At 38.3% G+C, this 17,607-nt stretch overlaps 1 protein-coding gene across 2 annotated transcripts in view; it reads left to right on the top strand.

Annotated features, from left to right (window-relative positions):
• The window catches only part of MYL9 (myosin light chain 9), a 41,247-nt gene extending 29,475 nt beyond the window's left edge, over positions 1–11,772 (top strand). For both annotated transcript variants that reach the window (XM_087889216.1, XM_034414007.3), the window contains exons 2-4: positions 3,640–3,844; positions 9,205–9,366; positions 10,438–11,772. In XM_087889216.1, coding sequence (XP_087745342.1) covers positions 3,640–3,844; positions 9,205–9,366; positions 10,438–10,610 — 540 coding nt within the window. In that variant the 3' untranslated portion in view covers positions 10,611–11,772. The remainder of the gene's footprint in view (positions 1–3,639; positions 3,845–9,204; positions 9,367–10,437) is intronic.
• The last annotated feature ends 5,835 nt before the right edge of the window (positions 11,773–17,607 follow it).

Genomic DNA, 17,607 nt, shown 5'->3' with positions numbered 1-17,607 from the left:
CTTAGTAAGAGATGAATGGGTTGGGTTTGCTTTGAAACGTTTCTTTTATGTTGATTGGTTACCAAATTGATATGTAAGGGTATGTGTCTGTCTTCAAAAGTGTGAAGTGGGCTTTCTTAGAGAATGATAGTAACAGTAACAGAGTTGGAAGGAACCTTGGAGGTCATCTAGTCCAACCCCCTGCTCACGCAGGAGACCTGTACTAGGGATTCGAACCACCAACCTTTCTGATCGACAAGCTCAGCGTCTTAGCTACTGAGCCACCTAGTCAGGATGATTGGAATCACTGGAGTTTTACTCACTTTACTCTGTTGTTTGTTTGTTGTTCCGTCTTTTGCATCCCATTCATGCTGTTGTCACCCAGGGCAGACCCTGCTTTTTCCTTCAGTCAAGGGGTCTGCAGAAAGAGCTATAAAAAGTCAAGATGGTGTTCACAAGACACATAAAAATGGGGTGGGAGTTTGCATGGCTGTACAGAGCACTTTGACTTTTTCTGAACCTACTCCATGGATGCTTCTGTATCCAGTCTTTTGATATATTTCACTGACACATTTAAAGGGATTTCTTTTCCTTTTTAGTCATTTCTTTTTATTTTGTAAGAGAGAAATGTTTGGCTGTCCTTAAAACCAAGAACAAAAAGAGTTAATTTAGGAGTGTCACAGGGGTGAAATCCAGCAGGTTCTGACAGGTTCTGGAGAACCAGTAGCAGAAATTTTGAGCAGTTCGGAGAACCGCAAATATCACCTCTGGCTGGCCACAGAGTGGGGAGGGAATGGGGATTTTGCAGTATCCTTCCCCTGCCACGCCCACCAAGCCACACCCACCAAGCCACACCATGCCCACCAAGCCACGTCCACAGAACCGGTAGTAAAAATATTTGGATTTCACCACTGGAGTGTCACAAATCTAGGACTAATGACTTCATTCAACCAAAATCCAGCCCTTCCTTTCATAGTGAAGAAAATTATAACCAGGTATTAATGGTTCAAGACACCTGCTTTCTTCAACTCCTTCTCCTCTGTAAAAAGGGGACTGTAGGGATACCCTCCTAATGTAAAACCTTGTAGATGACCCTGACTCTATCAAGGACCTTGGAGTACTCATTTCTAAAGATCTAAGTGCCAGAGCCCACTGTAACAACATTGCCAAAAAGGCATTAAGAGTTGTTAACCTAATCTTGCGTAGCTTCTTCTCTGGTAATATTGTACTACTAACTAGAGCATATAAAAACATTTGTTAGACCAATTCTTGAATACAGCTCATCTGTCTGGAACCAGCACTGCATATCGGACATAAATACAATTGAGAGAGTCGAGAGATATTTTACGAGAAGAGTCCTCCATTCCTCTATCCGCAATAAAGTACTTTATACCACCAGACTTCAAATTTTGGGCTTAGATAACTTAGAACTACGCTGACTTTGGTCTGACCTAAGCATAGTACTTAGATAATTTTATAATTATCTGCCACGATGTCCTACCTTTCAATGAATACTTCAGCTTCAACCACAACAATACACGAGCAAATAATAGAGTCAAACTCAAGGTAAACCGCTCCAAAATCGATTGCAGAAAATATGACTTCAGTAACAGAGTGGTCAATGCCTGGAATGAACTACCTGACTCGGTAGTTTCTTCTCGAAACCCCCAAAACTTTAACCTTAAACTGTCTACTGTTGACCTCATCCCATTCCTAAGAGGTCTGTAAGGGGCGTGCATAAGTGCACCAGCGTGCCTACCATCCCTGTCATATTTCTTTTTATTTACTCTTTTCATGTATTCAAATTATGTTTATTCTTTTACCTGTTATCTTATATATGCTTGACAAAATAAATAAATAAATAAAAATAATAACCCTGTCTTCAGGCTTCCCCTTTGCTTGATGAACTGGGTGCTTGTAATCCTTATTCACAAGCTGTAGGGGTAGTTCAAAGAAACAGCACAGATCCGCATGCCAGGCTAGACAAAGGGTGTAAGAGAGAAGCAAATGGAATGCTTGGAATCTGCTCCAAACAGATAACTCATTTCCTCTTATTTCTGAGCTGAGCTACAAGAGACAGGGCCTTCCTTCGGAGCTTGTAGAGCACTAGAAAATCAGAAGAAGCCTGAGATTAGTTCAGATGGAGGCGAGGCTTTCAGAAGGAGGAAAGCAAGCAGATTTTCTCAATCTCAGTTTAGAGCATCTATGCTGGCCAAGGAACTGCAGCCCTTGGAACTCCATAATATAAACCTGTTTAATTATTTTGTGTTTTACTTCTCTCAATCTTACATCCGTCTACAAACGGAAAAGTGACTTAAAATTCAGATGATTTAGAACCTGTAATACAAGCTGCTTTCAGGGACTGCAGATTAGGGAGTGGGGGTGGCATCAGCTTCCTCCTTTCACCAGGATGTTATCTGTATTAGGCTGTAGAAACTTAGAAACAGATTACTGATTTCAACACTGTTCATGATATGAAAAGCTAATTAAATTATAACCTTCAGTGCTGTTTGGGATAATTCAGTTGGGAAATTCAGAATGTTATTTTTGCCAATACAGTAAATATCAGTACTAGGTGTCAAATGTTCTTCAAGATCTCAAATATCTAAATATTAGAGCAGATACATAGAAAAAAATTCCAGGTGGAAAACTATATTTACTATTTTTGCTGCAATATAAGTTGAGGATTTTACAGAATAATTAGACTTTCATTATGGTATATTTTTTGTGAATTAGTAACTATATCACTATGTTATTTAAATTAATGGGCTTCATAAAGTCCTTTTCAACCTACATTTTGATTAGGATGACAATGGATTATGGATTTTACCTATAAATATATTGGGAAGGTACTAGATTAGGGAAAGCTATCTTATAACATATATCCTAAGAAGGTATATCTTTCAGTTGTGAATCTGTAGAAGAAAAAGAATTTTTTTTCTTGTTTAGTGTTAACATATTCCAGAGACATGAGTAAATTTATAATTATCTAAAAAAGATAGTAGTAATCTGATGAGTAACACATGTTTGAACTTCAGCATGGCCAACAGCAAAGGGATGCAGGATGTGTTATGCAAGATACTTGGAGTGGGTCAGGATGTTTACTCTTGATTAAGAAATATATATAGTATTGAAAAAAAGCCCATAGTTTTATTTTCCAATATCACATAATAATCTCACAATTTTTGGAGACTTAAACTCTCCAAAAACAAATTATTTTTTCTAAAGACTCCTTTTACCCAGCATACTTAACCCAAATACTGAATTAATCCAATGTCTGTATTCATAGGATATATTTACCACTAACAAAACAGGCTGGATTTGTATGATGTCTAAAAGAAAACATAGCTGACAAAAACGAATTAACAATGCTTCATGTGCTCTGTAAATGAAGCTGCTAAATCTTTCTCTAACCTATCTCAGTATATTGTGTGAAGAGAGCCAGAGTTAGCACAGATCTTCGTAGGTTTATGAAGAAGTCCAATTTAATTCAATGGAGCTGTGATGCCATGTAAGATGCTGCCTACATTGCAAAACACTGAGAACCTCTTAAGAGATTCCTAGATGAAAAGCCAAAGGATGCAAGAAATGAGAAAAATTTGGGTTTTTTTGTAGGTTTATTCAGACTACTTTTTAAATAATTTCTATTTTGTTTCACAGGCCAACAAAAACTCCAGCAAAATGTCCAGCAAACGAGCCAAGGCAAAGACCACCAAGAAGCGCCCTCAGCGTGCCACCTCCAATGTCTTTGCCATGTTCGACCAATCACAGATCCAGGAGTTCAAGGAGGCTTTTAATATGATTGACCAAAACCGTGATGGATTCATTGATAAAGAGGATCTACATGACATGCTGGCTTCTCTAGGTAGGAAAATAAATTTAATCCAGCGCCATATAGTGCATTGAGTAGAACTGATAAGAAAAGGCTGAGATCTTGTAGACATTTTCCAACAACATCCCCTAGTAGTCCCAATTAATATGATGATTGAAAGGGTTGATAGGAGGTGTAGTTCAGCAACATTTGAAAGGCTACAAAAGTATCAGGATTTCTTTAATTTTAATCTATTCTTTACTTTGAACTGCAGAAATATCCTTAGCTCTGAAACTTGACCTCTGAATATCTTGATATCCGAATATCCTGATCTCTGAATATTTGAATATACAGCTGAATGAGGAGGTAAAGGATTCAAGGCAGGAGAGATTACCTTTTTAATACTCCCTTATATTAAGAATAAAAGGGATGCGGTGGTTCAGTGGCTAAGACACTGAGTTTGTCGATCGAAAGGTCGGCAGTTCAGCGGTTCGAATCCCTAGTGCTGCATAACAGGGTGAGCTCCCATTACTTGTCCCACTTCTGCCAACCTAGCAGTTCGAAAGCACGTAAAAAATGCAAGTAGAAAAAATAGGGACCACCTTTGGTGGGAAGATAACAGCGATCGGTGTGCCTTTGGCGTTTAGTCATGCCGGCCACATGACCACGGAGACGTCTTCGGACAGCGCTGGCTCTTCGGCTTTGAAACAGAGATGAGCACTGCCCCCTAGAGTCGGGAACGACTAGCACATACTGTAACTGTGAGGGGAACTTTTACCTTTTTATATTAAGAATTCCATGCAAGCAGAAAAATAACACAGTAAGCAAAAGATAGAACCAATCTCAGGTAGGCAGAAAACTTGAAAAAGATTAGGTCTGGTTGGTTATTTGGATGGGAGAGTGTTAGACAGAACCAGGGCTGTAGGTTAGACCGTAAGACTGAAGACATGCCCCAGAAGAAGGTGATCAAAAACCACTTTTGAAACTCCATCAAGAAAACTGCATGCAGTGTTAAGCCTCAGGGTCATATGATCACCATTTGGAACCTTTTCAGCTGGCTTCCAGCAAGCGAAATCAATGGGGGGAGCCACATTTGCTTAATGACCATGTGATTCGCTTAACAACTACAGTGATTCATTTAACAACCATGGCAAAAAAGGTTGTAGAAATTTGTAAAAATTTACCCATAAAAGTGGTTGCAACTCATCTGAATTGTTTAGTAGTTAGCAATGAAAATTCTGGTCCCAATTTTGGGCGTAAGTCGAGGACTACCTGTATATGGGTGAATTTTAATTGTCCAAAGTGCTATATCTTTCTGTAAAAAGTTGAGTAGCACAGACATGCCCAATAATGTTGCAGTATGTGGAGTTTACCTAAGATAATTTATGAGAAACATAATTAACTATATACTTCTTTTCATTACTTCAAAAGAAACTATTATAGCCAAACTATAATAAATAGCCTGTGGTTATTCAAAGAACTTCCTGGCTGAGTGAACTCTGAAATCTGGTCGCCTCAAGTCTAGTCTAACACTCTTAACTACTATCCCACATTTGCTCTGGCAAATTTTCTTATTTGCCAGAGCAAATAAGAAAATGCTAGTTCTAAATGCTAGGCTTGTCTAGACTGGAAGGTTGAAAGAACTGAGCTCAGAATTTATGAATGAGGTTCTCTAAATTGCAGTGTCCAACACGAGGCTTCCTAGACTCACAATTAGATGTTCTGCCATTAATGTGGAACTTGTAAAACAGTTTTCTTTCTCATCTGATTCCCTGAAAGAGGGATACCATTTATATAGGGTCTTACACTCTAGAAAATTCAACATATAACACCACACACACACAGGGGGGGGGTACAAAATGGGACATCACTTCATCCAGCGAGTCACTGTCCTATTTCCTGTGACCTTAACCATTGAAATAAGAACTGTCCAGTGCCTCCATGCCAAAGAGTTGCTTGCCTCTGATATAAAGAGCTCCACAGGAATGTCCTGCAAATCTAGCATTAAAAGTCCTCATATAGCTAGCAATTATTAGACATTTGATATCGGTTTTTTTATTCAAATAGGTATAAGTACATTCTCAATAAACATATGATTAGGTAGGCCAATCAAGACATCTTAATATCATTCTTAATTGATAAACTAAATGATCTATACATTTAGCAGCACTAATACCTAACTAGGGCATGCAATTGTTCAAAAATAGAGATGAACAGTAAGAGATAGCAAAATATATTAATTCTTTACTGCCAATTGATGTTTGTGCCTATGTGGACCCTAAACACTTTAGAGGAATAAGTGTTCTAGTAAAAATAATTTCCCTTCCTCTCTCTTGTCTCCTCTACTATACTGTACTAAAATGAGGATGGATCCAGGGGCTCCTGTAGGGGAGTCAAAAGGTCGTCAAAGATCACGTCCTTTGATATGCTTTGCAAGTGCAATGCATATTAAAAAGAGGCGGGGCATCTTGACCTTTCTTTTAATACCCCCTGTGGTCATGTGAGAGACCCTGTCAAAGATAATACTGTGGAAGTCATAGTGTGTCCCTCTGACTGCTGTCTTCCACAGCTTGCTCCCAATGTAGTGCCCTCCAGATCTACTAGATGCAACATCCATCTCTATGGCCATTCTGTTGAATATAATGGGGGATAAAGTCAATTCTTCTGGTGGACACTACATTGAGGATTATGCCTCATATACTCGAGTAAGCTTTTGCTGGCTGGAGAATTCTGGAAGCTGAAGTCTACACATCTTAAATTTGCACTGGATCAGATACTGATATTTTTGAGATTTCTGAGTGTACATGATCTCCCTATCATCAGTTTCAGTTTCAGACTGCCTTCTTTCTTAAATGCTAGTCATGAACTGTTTGCTTTTAGACTGGATTCACACATTACACCAAGGTTTCTTTAATACAGTAGTCTGAACCATATAGCAAAGTTAACAAATTATAATATCAGCACTTACATAACAAGTTGCTGCAATATCAGACCAAACAAATTAATGCAGTTCTGCTGTAGAACCTGGTCTGAATCTTTTTCTGAAAAACAATGCCAAATGCTGATGTTTTCCAATTAATTACAGATAGTCCTTGAGTTACGACTGATCACTTATGTATAAATTGCTGGGCTGAATCAGTTATAATTTAGTTCAGCTTCTTTCTTACAATAGTCAGCTACATGCTTTTCCAAAGCATTCTGCAAAGAGAAATACCTGAGTATTGTATTATTAAGAAATATAACCCTTAATAATGGAGGGTCTACTCAACTTCATAGATATATTGTTTATTCTTCTTCATCTAGCTTTTTCTTAGATAATTTTTATGCAATTATCTACAACTGTCTACTTAAAATTGGGCCGATTGGTGAAATCCAAATCAAACAGTATCTATATTCTAAATACTTTAGCAATGTACCTACAACACACTAACAAAGGTTGGCTGAATGGTTTCCTGAATCAATACAACTGCCTGAGCAGGGGTGGGTTCTACTTACCTTTACCTTTACTACCGGTTTGCAGCGTGGCCGCTCGCGCGAGCTCTTCTGCAGAAGTGCAGAAGCTTCTGCACATGCGCAGAAGTTTTGATGATGTTGGGGTCGGTGGGCGGAGCCTTCTGCCAGTTTTTCTATAGTGCGAACCGGGGGCAACCTACCACTGTGCTTTACAAAACCCATTGAACCAAAAACCAGACTAAGTTCACTGAACAACTCTTGAGGCACAATTTGCCAACCACATTTCAGCTTGCTGTGTTATTGGAATCCACAGTTGTTAAACTGTTCCCTTGGTGCTAGAAAATTCACCTTGAATCAGCTAAAAAACATTAAAAATAAGAAAACAATGACTGTAAGGGATGAAATAATCAGAAAGGAATTAGGAAGGTGTTAAAATGTAGAGGAAGAAAGGCATGCCTACAGATTGCCCCTAGAGGGCAGTCAACTATACCACTGTGAAGGTTAAAAAAAAAAAGTTATTTTGTTTTCTTTAATGATGAACCAAATTTGAAGGAGTGCTGTAATTGGGATTCTGCAGGCTTGAGTGCAATGCTCATAATTGCAAACTGGGATTTCCTCCCCATTTATATCAGTGGGCAATATTTCTTCTCCAGTATATATTTCCCCATTTCAACAGCCATTCTTCATCTGCTTCTTTGCATTTTGAGTACTCCATCTCCAAGGCCCTCTCCTAGCACTGGTCTGGTGTTATGGGGAAGCCCCTCAGAAACAGAGAAGGGGCAAAGGGTCTACTCTGATAGGCTCATATTGTGTAGATTCAGATCTTTGGTGTAGATCCCCTGTAGATCGGAGCTAACCCAAGAGCCTTGGTGGCACAGCAGACTAAAGTGCTGTTAAATAGCACCAGCTGCCTGCAATTACTGCAAGTTCAAATCTCACCAGGCTCAAGGTTGACTCAGCCTTCCATCCTTCCGAGGTAGGTAAAATGAGGACCCGGATTGTGGGGGCAATAAGCTGACTTTATATAAAAAATAACACCGCTTGGGGGCTCCCCGAAAGCCCTACTAAGCAGGTATATACAAAAGTATGAAGGCTATTGCTTAATGCATTGTAAGCCACCCTGAGTCTCCAGAGAAGGGTGGCATATAAATCGAACCAATAAATAAATAACCCTGTTGGAATACCTGCCAGGCCACTTGTACAACTATCACACTGTACAGTTTTTTTCTTATTGTTCTTCTCTTTCCATTATCTAATTTTTGGAGAATTATGTTATCCAAAGAAAACCTATCCTATTCAATTTTAGAATCCAATTCTATGCAAACCTACCGAGAATAATTCCTTAATGCAACTTATTTTTTAACACATATATGTAAACCCAAACCAGGGGCTTCTCTTGGAGGGCAGGTCAAAAAAAAAATAAAATCAAGATGGAAGTTGTGATTGTGCAAGCAAAGCCCCATGCCTTTTTATCTGTGCAAAACACCAGCAAAGGGGTGGGGCTTTGATTGTGTAGTTGTATCTGTATTTTGGCTTTTTAAAATATCCCTTGAAGCTCCCTCTAGTACAGATTTCTGTTTCTGCGTACTGAAAATGGACACCACTCTGGAGCCGGATAACATAATAAAACTAATGATTTGGTAAAAAAATATATATGGGGAACATGGGTAAGATGGCACATGTTTTTTTAATTGGCTTAACATGCTATATGAATACAACCATAAATCATAATTTGTTCCATTGACTTCCTTAGTGACTAACGTCTAGGAATCTTCTACTGACTTGGTGTAGCAAAAGAAAGACTGGGTTTGATGTGCTGATTAATTCCAGTTCTAATTCCCTGATCTTTAATTGTCTCCTGTTGGAGCTGGAAAAGGATCCAAAATAAGCTTCTAAGAAGAATTCAGTTGGACCAGGGCACTGAATGAAAGCCTAATTTCTTGGCTGATTGCATCTTTCAGGGAAAAATCCTACAGATGAGTACTTGGAAGGTATGATGAGTGAAGCACCTGGACCCATCAATTTCACTATGTTCCTCACTATGTTTGGGGAGAAACTGAATGGCACAGATCCAGAAGATGTCATTCGAAATGCTTTTGCCTGCTTTGATGAGGAAGCCACAGGTATGATCAGAACAGATCCTTTCTGTAATGCAAATGGGAATTTCTTGCTAAGCCATCTGTGAGAGCTTGCTTGCAGCAACAGATAGATCCAATAGTATAGACTCATTTGGGTGTATTATGAACCATCTATGGCGGTGTTTCTCAACCTTGGTAGCTTGAAGATGAGTGGACTTCAACTCCCAGAATCCCCCAGCCAGCAGCACTGCCTGGGGGATTCTGGGAGTTGAAGTCCACCCATCTTCAAGCTACCAAGGTTGAGAAACACTGATCTATGGTGTCTGGGGCTAGGTTTGTGGAATTTCTTTGAGCCACCCAAAGCAAATATTTTTTTCTTCCATAATACTAAATTAAATCAGTCTTGCCCCGAAGAGATCTTTGTATTGAAATGAATGAAAGGTGCATGTTATAAGCCTAGGCTGAATGTAATTCCCTCCCATAAAAGTCTTGTGTGCAGCCTCAAATGTTTCTTCTAAACAATTATTTTTAACGTGACCAGAGGAAGAATTTATTGAATTAACCTGGCTAGGTGGCTCAGTGACTAAGATGCTGAGCTTGTCAATCAGAAAGGTCGGCAGTTCGGCGGTTCGAATCCCTAGTATAGGTCTCCTGCATGAGCAGGGGGTTGGACTAGATGACCTCCAAGGTCCCTTCCAACTCTGTTACTGTTATTATAATAGAATGCACAGTAAACAAATTATTTCATATTAATTAAGTCTCAGGTTTTGGGCATGACCATTTTAGGGAGTGTCATCTGTGGCATAATACCAAGCACAATCCCATTCTGATAAGTTTCACATCCCTGAAAGGAAAGAGCAGCCAAACTGCTGGAGAAAAAAAATATATGTTTGGATTAAATAATAGAAATCCTTTTTTTTTCAAATAGCAATGATTTAGGAGGGTCACAGTTCATTTCAGAAATTCACTGGAACATGAAGCAAAAGCCAGTGTTAACTTCTTAATCACTTCTGCTGCCCCTGTTGGCCATCTTACCATATCTCATGGAGGGCAGCGTCTTTCTCCTTTTAATGGACACATCTCAGTCCTTCTTTCCCCTCTTTGTCTCTAATGCAGGCTTCATTCATGAAGATCACCTGCGTGAACTGCTTACCACCATGGGTGATCGTTTTACAGATGAGGAAGTAGATGAGATGTATCGAGAAGCTCCAATTAACAAGAAAGGCAACTTTAACTATGTGGAGTTCACCCGTATCCTGAAACATGGCGCCAAAGACAAAGATGATTAAAACTAAGAGAAATTTCAACTTCCAGTTATCCTTGTTTGTCCCAGTCTTCTTGTTCCTCTTTGAGATACTTTGATGTCCTGGGTCAAGTACCAGAATGGGTTACACTCTGAAATATTTCAGAGAATTATTCCTGTTCTTAATGAAGAATAAGCTTTTGCATGTCTGTGTATGTTCACATGGATCAATATTGACTCCTTATTAAGCCACCCGTTGATTTGATAGGTCCCATGGAGTAAAATATTTGCAATATCCCCTTTGTAAACAATTTTCCAGATGTTTTTGATGCGGAGTGAGAACAAACATTGTGAGTGCATCTGATACTGTTTCATACACTATTAGCATTGGTGGACTTTTTAAAATAGAAATATGTTTTCAGTCCACATATACAGTTGTAATATGGCTTACGCTTGTAATGTGGTTCACACTCTTCAGCTTTTTCACTGCCATCACAACCCAGTGAAGTAGGACTATTCCCATTTTAAAGTTGAGCTAAGGTTGTAGTTGAGATATATCGTATATATAGCCTGGACTACCCTATCGCTCTTCAGGTGTGAGAATGGAATCGGGGGACCCCAATCCTGCCTCAAATTTTTATATAGTGGAACAAGTTGCCTTTCACCTTCACTGCTTAAATGGATTGAACCCATGAAAACTTCACTGGATACCAGATTAGCTGATATCTCACTGCCTCATGAGAATCACACCCCTTATTGTAGTAAAGATGTTTTCCTCACAAAGCACATTTGACACTCATACAAAGATTTTTTTCAAATTTCTCCATTACTCTTGACCCAGACACATAATATATCAGCTAATGCACTGATAAAGAAACAAGTTGATTGGTCCACCAAAGCTGAAATTCTCTCTCACATAAATCCCACTTTGGACTCTGATCTAACATAGTGTTTTTGTGGAGGTTGGCTGAAAAATTGAAGAGAAAAAACACAAAAAATAAACCACTTTTCCAATCTGTTTTAATTTCTTTTTCCTTCTGTTTCTACTGAAATGTCTGGCTTGAATAATTCAATATTTTTATTCAAAAAAATACTTCTGGAATATTGAAGAAGTCCTACAATTATCCTTACTGGTTTCCAATTAATAAGAGAGATGGCTGCACTGTTACTGTTTGATTAAAGATTTTGAGATTTGACTAACAACAAAAGTAAATGTGTTCCTCTCCATGTTTCCTTCTTCATTACGTAATGGATATTTATTATTTTCTTTTGGGCATTTCTTGATACCATTATTAAAAAGTTTAAATCAAATAGAGTCGGCAATTTTCCAATTTTCCACTTATACCCCACAAACCCTTTGTGTGACCCCCCCCCCCGAAACCTCTAGAAACCATCCAAAAATTGCCACCTAAGTTTACAAATGACAAAAAAACACTATTGACAGAGGTGGGTTCTAATTTTTTTTACTACCGATTCTGTGGGCGTGGCTTATTTTGTGGGTGTGGCTTGGAGGTCATGTGACTAGATGGGCGTGGCTAGCTGGTCAGAGTCATTTCTGGAAGGTCCTCGCACTTACGACCAGTCCTCGCACTTACGACCCGACTCATTTCTTTGCTTTTAATACTGATCAGCTGTAGGACGGCCCTTTGAAGCCCCGCGGCAAGAGTTTAAACAGTTTTTTTCCCTCTAGTCATCAGCTGGGACTGAGGAGGCAGCAATAGATTGGGGGTGGGACCAAATAAAAGGTAAGAATAACGTAGGGGGGGACGGCGGGGGGGGTGGAGAACCGGTTCGGTGACATCATATTGTCACCGCTACTGGCTCGGCCGAACCGGACTGAACCGGGAGGAACCCACCACTGACTCTTGAATTCATTAAGAATAATTATTGTTTATTTTAATTAAATATGTATATTTATTTAGTTTTTTTCCTGATCACACATTTATGAGAAGTTTGATCTTTAGCTCTCCATATAAAAACTGTCAAATGTGGCCCTTATTCTTGAAAAGACTATATGCCCATTTTCTAAATGTTTTATACCTCTTAAAAGTCAAAACAGTAGAAATTTTCATAATTTATCTGAATGGTTTTTTAAAAATTTAGTTGTAGGTCTTATTTAAATTAGGACTAACCAGTAAATCCTACCTTATGGTTAGAAATTTAGAAATAAATCAAACACAGTAGAACTTTTTCTGGAGCAAATGCTCATGATTCTAACTTTAACGGTATATTCAATATCACTGACTTCATATCTGAGGTTGCGATTAGATTGTCAACTGTATGTATTCTTTGAATTGTCCTGTCACCCTTAAGTTTAACATGTAAGTCTATCATATTCTAAAAAATATTCTTCATTTCCCCCTGATCCATAACCATGGACAATCAGCAAAAGCCAAAAGTAAAATCAGCAGTGAATTACCTACAAAATCTGAAGAAGACTGTTGTGGTCTCTCTCAGAGTTTGGATCAACTCTTCTATTCAGCAGAGTGAGATGTTGAGGAAAGATTGAGAAGTGCATATTGAGAAGTGCAGATTGTTTGGCACTCTGTACACTGCTTAAGACTATTACTTCCAGGTGCAATGCAATACTGCATGTTACTCACTGCCACAAGTGAAGTTACAATTGAACAACTATGTATAGGATGACTAGGCTTCATTTATCCTTCATTCAGAGAGATCTATCTATCTATCTATCTATCTATCTATCTATCTATCTATCTATCTATCTATCATCTAGCTATGTTGTTTTGCCAAGTAATATTTCTTGTGTAAGGAAAAATCATTTTTTTAAAAAAAGGACTCGGTATTTAGACTGAAAGTACAGCTCAGGTAGATTTGCATTTCAACCCTCCCTGTGGTTTGAAACTGTGTTTGATTTAGCATGATTGCCAAACCCTGCCATTATGGCTTCTTCAAACCCCATAGTTATAACCAACTAAACACAAGATCTGAACCCAAGAGAATCTAACTGCTAGGAAATGTTATTCATTGTGGTCTCCACATCACCCCTGTGGAAAATGTGGAAGACCATTGTTATTGTATAACTGTTGCTTCTTCAACAGTATATTTTGAGTAGCAAAAATATATTAACTTAGAAGTAAGCTGTGCTGAATTTATCATGCTTGTTTTTAGGGAAGAGTCCAAGGGATTGTAACAATGGAATCCTATGTGCACCCACACAAAATAAACTCCATTAAGTTCAATGGACAGTGCATAATACATGAATTTAGTTTCTTGAACTTTCCATTAAGAAATGAATTACAGTAATCCTCTGCTAGGATCATGGTATATCGGTTGCCCTGACCTGATACCTGCAGAAGTCTTGGGACTAAAACTGGCCATCACGGAGAAGGTTGTGTTAGATATTGACCTAGAATAAAGGAGTAATATAGAATTCTTTATTGGTCAAGTGTGATTGAACACACAGAATTTGTCTCTGGTGCATAAACTCTCAGTGTACATACAAGCACCAAGTGATAAATCATGATCATAATCATAAATACAATAATCATAAATCATAAGATACAACACTCAGTGATATAACCCAACATAGCTTGCCTGATAAAACAAAATTTGATTCTTCATCTAGTGTTTGTGTTTTATCGTCTCCATCCACCTCCTTCTAGCATGCACTAAAAAGAAGAGGAAAAAACATATTAACAAAATATTGTGGGTAGAGAGTAACCTCCTTTGAAATAAAATCAGGGGATACTTTATTATGTTAAAAACATGAAGATTAGATGCTGCAAATGATGCTTATAAATTACAGTGTATATCTTGCCTACAAGGGCTACACTGTTTTATCAGATGCTTAAAACATGGCTGACTGGGGAATTCTGGGAGTCCACATGTCTTTAGGCTGAGAAACAATACATTAAAATGCAGTTCATTAGGTTTTGACTTGCTGTGTCTCTGGCACTTTACCCAGCATATGGTAAGCAGAAATAGGTAAGGAGTTTCATGGCAATTCTAGAGCAGTAGGGAAAATGAAGTTTGCTAATTATGCCTTCACTCAGTTCCTGTGCCTTTTATAGCAGAATGGCAAGCAGAAATCCAACAACTGCCATTCCCTCCTCCCTCTTCCAAAGGTGTAACAATATACCTGTGGAATAATTTCAGAGTGATATGCAGCTGTAACAAAGAAATGGGCGGGCATAATGTAAATTGGGATCTGCTGGTAGATCTTTTTGAGAGATTTCTAGTACATTAGCAAGGCTTTCTGATTCTGAGCTACATAACCAATAGCAAAATTCCTTCCCAACTTCAATCAGAAAAGAAGGAAGATAAAATCTAAGGGCTTAGGACCTTTCTCTGTGACTCAGTTTTGTTACTAAAATAAACATATTTCTAAGCTAAGCATTTGCTCCACAGGCCAGATGGGCCTTGTGGTTTGTAAATATAGATTACCAGTAAGTAGGTGTAGTTTATACACTAGTTGTAGTTAACAAGCCACAGTTTCACAGGGCATGAGTCCAGGGCCAAACTTCTTCCTTAACTCTACGGATATAATATATATCCTTTTTTGTGTAATTTAAGAGTTTTAGTTAACAATCTTCAAAGCCACATTTATGCATTGATTAAGGCAGCCACATGGCTGGGACCTCACCAACTGCTAGAGAGAAATTAGCAAATCACATTTAGGCTAGATGGGTCCAGAAAACCCAGTTGACAAGGTAATCCCAGAAACCTGATCAGAAACCTCTTTCAGAAAGCCTGAGGCTGATTCTAGGATTATTCTCTTGGAGAACCTTAGCCTGGAATTAGAGTTCTTCCTTTGAAGAGGACATTCTCTTCACTGACTTGTTTATCAAGGACCTCAGGGGGAACAATAGGTTGTGCCCAGGTCTGCTGACTCATCAGCCGGTAGTGAATGGAGAGGGGATTCTTTTGTCTTTTTGAACTGATACATTGGGTATGTAAGGGAACCAGGTCTTCTCCTTAAAGTCCTCATTGGATTAAGTTGGATTTTTTACCTTGTTTCAGAGCTGTTGTGCTATTTGGCTAAATTTAAAAATCCAATACATTTATCATAATACACCATAATGGTAACCCTGTATCCTGGTGGAGGCTCAGCTGCTATCTAGAAATAAACACTGAACACCGCTGATGGCCAGAAAAAAAGGGATACATCCAAGAATTCTTCCCCTTTCAGAAATTTACAGCAACATACCTGGATTTACATCAGAGTTCAGCTGCAATTTGCTGACCATGAATGGGTAAAGAGACTGCAGCAATATCGGGATATCTGAAAATCAAGGCAAGTGACAATTTAAAACTTTTTTTTTTTGAAACTTTGAAATTTACATTTGCACAGCTGATAGGAACGTGAAGGGTTAATTATAGAGAAACGCAGCAACTGGATTCTAAATCTAAAAGGGATACTGGTATTGTGTGGAGTAAAGATTTATTTGCGAAAATGTTTTATTTTTCCTAAATCACATATGAAAACGCAGAACATTGCAAGCTGATGCTTTGTGTGTATTGTTGTAATTATATTTAAGTTTCAATATTATCAATGCATCATTTGATATCTGGTGAATACAAGTTTGAAATTTTATAAATTTCAAAAAATTAACTTATTTTCCTCATCTATAGCTCTATCAGACTCTAAGGCTAAGCACATGATATTGAAATAATATGATCAAGGAGAAAATCTAGTCACTAGGAGTGGAGTCTTTCTCTGAGACAATCAGTCAAAAAATAAGTAAAAAAAATAAAAGGAAGACACAATTGGTCAATGCAAATGAAGAAACACTGTAATAAAAGAAATATTGCAAAGAGTTTTGTGTAGCTGAATTGGCTTTTGCCTGAGTTCAATTCAGAGCTTCCAAAATTTAAATAGATAATTTGCTAAAGGAAGTTGTAGCAGCTGAAGTAAGATGTAAATGCACTTAAAAGCTCTTATGCAAAGTTTAACAAAAGAGTTAATCTTCAAATCCTCTGTCCTGAAGCAGGTGATGGGATTAACACACAGTACTAGGAATTTGAATTGTATTTAAATGAATCTACAGGGCAACATATTGAAACGTTTTTAAATGACCACTGGGATAAAAGTGTTTGGATGATTCTTATGTTATTGAAGTTCATGTTGGAATTCTCAGGTTCCAAATGTTCCAAATTATGTCATTTGTAACACCTGTTCACTTTATTATCTTAACTCCATAGCAGCCATAATTTTGAGCCTTACAACAGTGGGACTGAAGCTCCTAAAATTCCCACTTAGCTATGGACATCTACACTTCAGTACCGTGGGTAAGAACTGAGATTTAGTTTTTGAATGTCACTAACACTAGTCTATATACCTGTTATCTCAGCATCACTATTTCAATCAGTGGGCAAAATGGACAAACCAGTTAACCAACAAATGTCCGTAAGTATATCCATTTTTAACTTAATCTCCTGGACTACAACTCCCATTATCCAGCTGGGAATGATGTACATTTTAGCCCAACAGTTCCTCAGATCAACAGATGTTAGGCCTGCAGACATCAGTTCTTAGTCATCATGTAATTCATTTAACTTTGGTTGTCATACATTTTCAGTCACCTACACAGTTATAATTTGGGAAAGAAATAAAGCAGGGATGAGCTTGCATCCATGTCAAAAAATTGGTGCAATCCCGTTCTCTTAAAGAAAGGGGTCTGATATCATTTTTAAAAATCTCTCTCCAACCACAAGGTGTGGGGAAGGGAGAGATGGCCCTTATCTGATGTCTGAATTAATCCCTTGAATGAGATATCCAGGGTCTGAGTGGCTCTCTTGTTTTGTTTAGATTTATCACTTGTGACTCAATATCATTCAGTCTTCTCTAGCCTACCACCCACATTTATTAGCTTACATTTTCTAGAATCTCCACCAAACGTCTAGGCTGAAAATGCTATCTAAGGATCTGGAGAATGCTCTGGCTATTAATCTCTGAAGGTATCATGAAATGCCATAAAGTGCAGGAGCCTGGATAGCTCTGCAGACAAAGCACTGTAATTTAATACCAGCTGTCTGCAATTAAAGTAAGTTCGAATCTTGCCAGGCTCAAGGTTGACTCA

Source organism: Pantherophis guttatus, chromosome 3 (genome assembly GCF_059756535.1).
Source record: "Pantherophis guttatus breed Tessera chromosome 3, ASM5975653v1, whole genome shotgun sequence".
NCBI lineage: Eukaryota > Metazoa > Chordata > Lepidosauria > Squamata > Colubridae > Pantherophis > Pantherophis guttatus.
The sequence above is the reverse complement of the archived record's forward strand: the minus strand, read 5'-3'. Positions and strand labels throughout refer to the sequence as shown.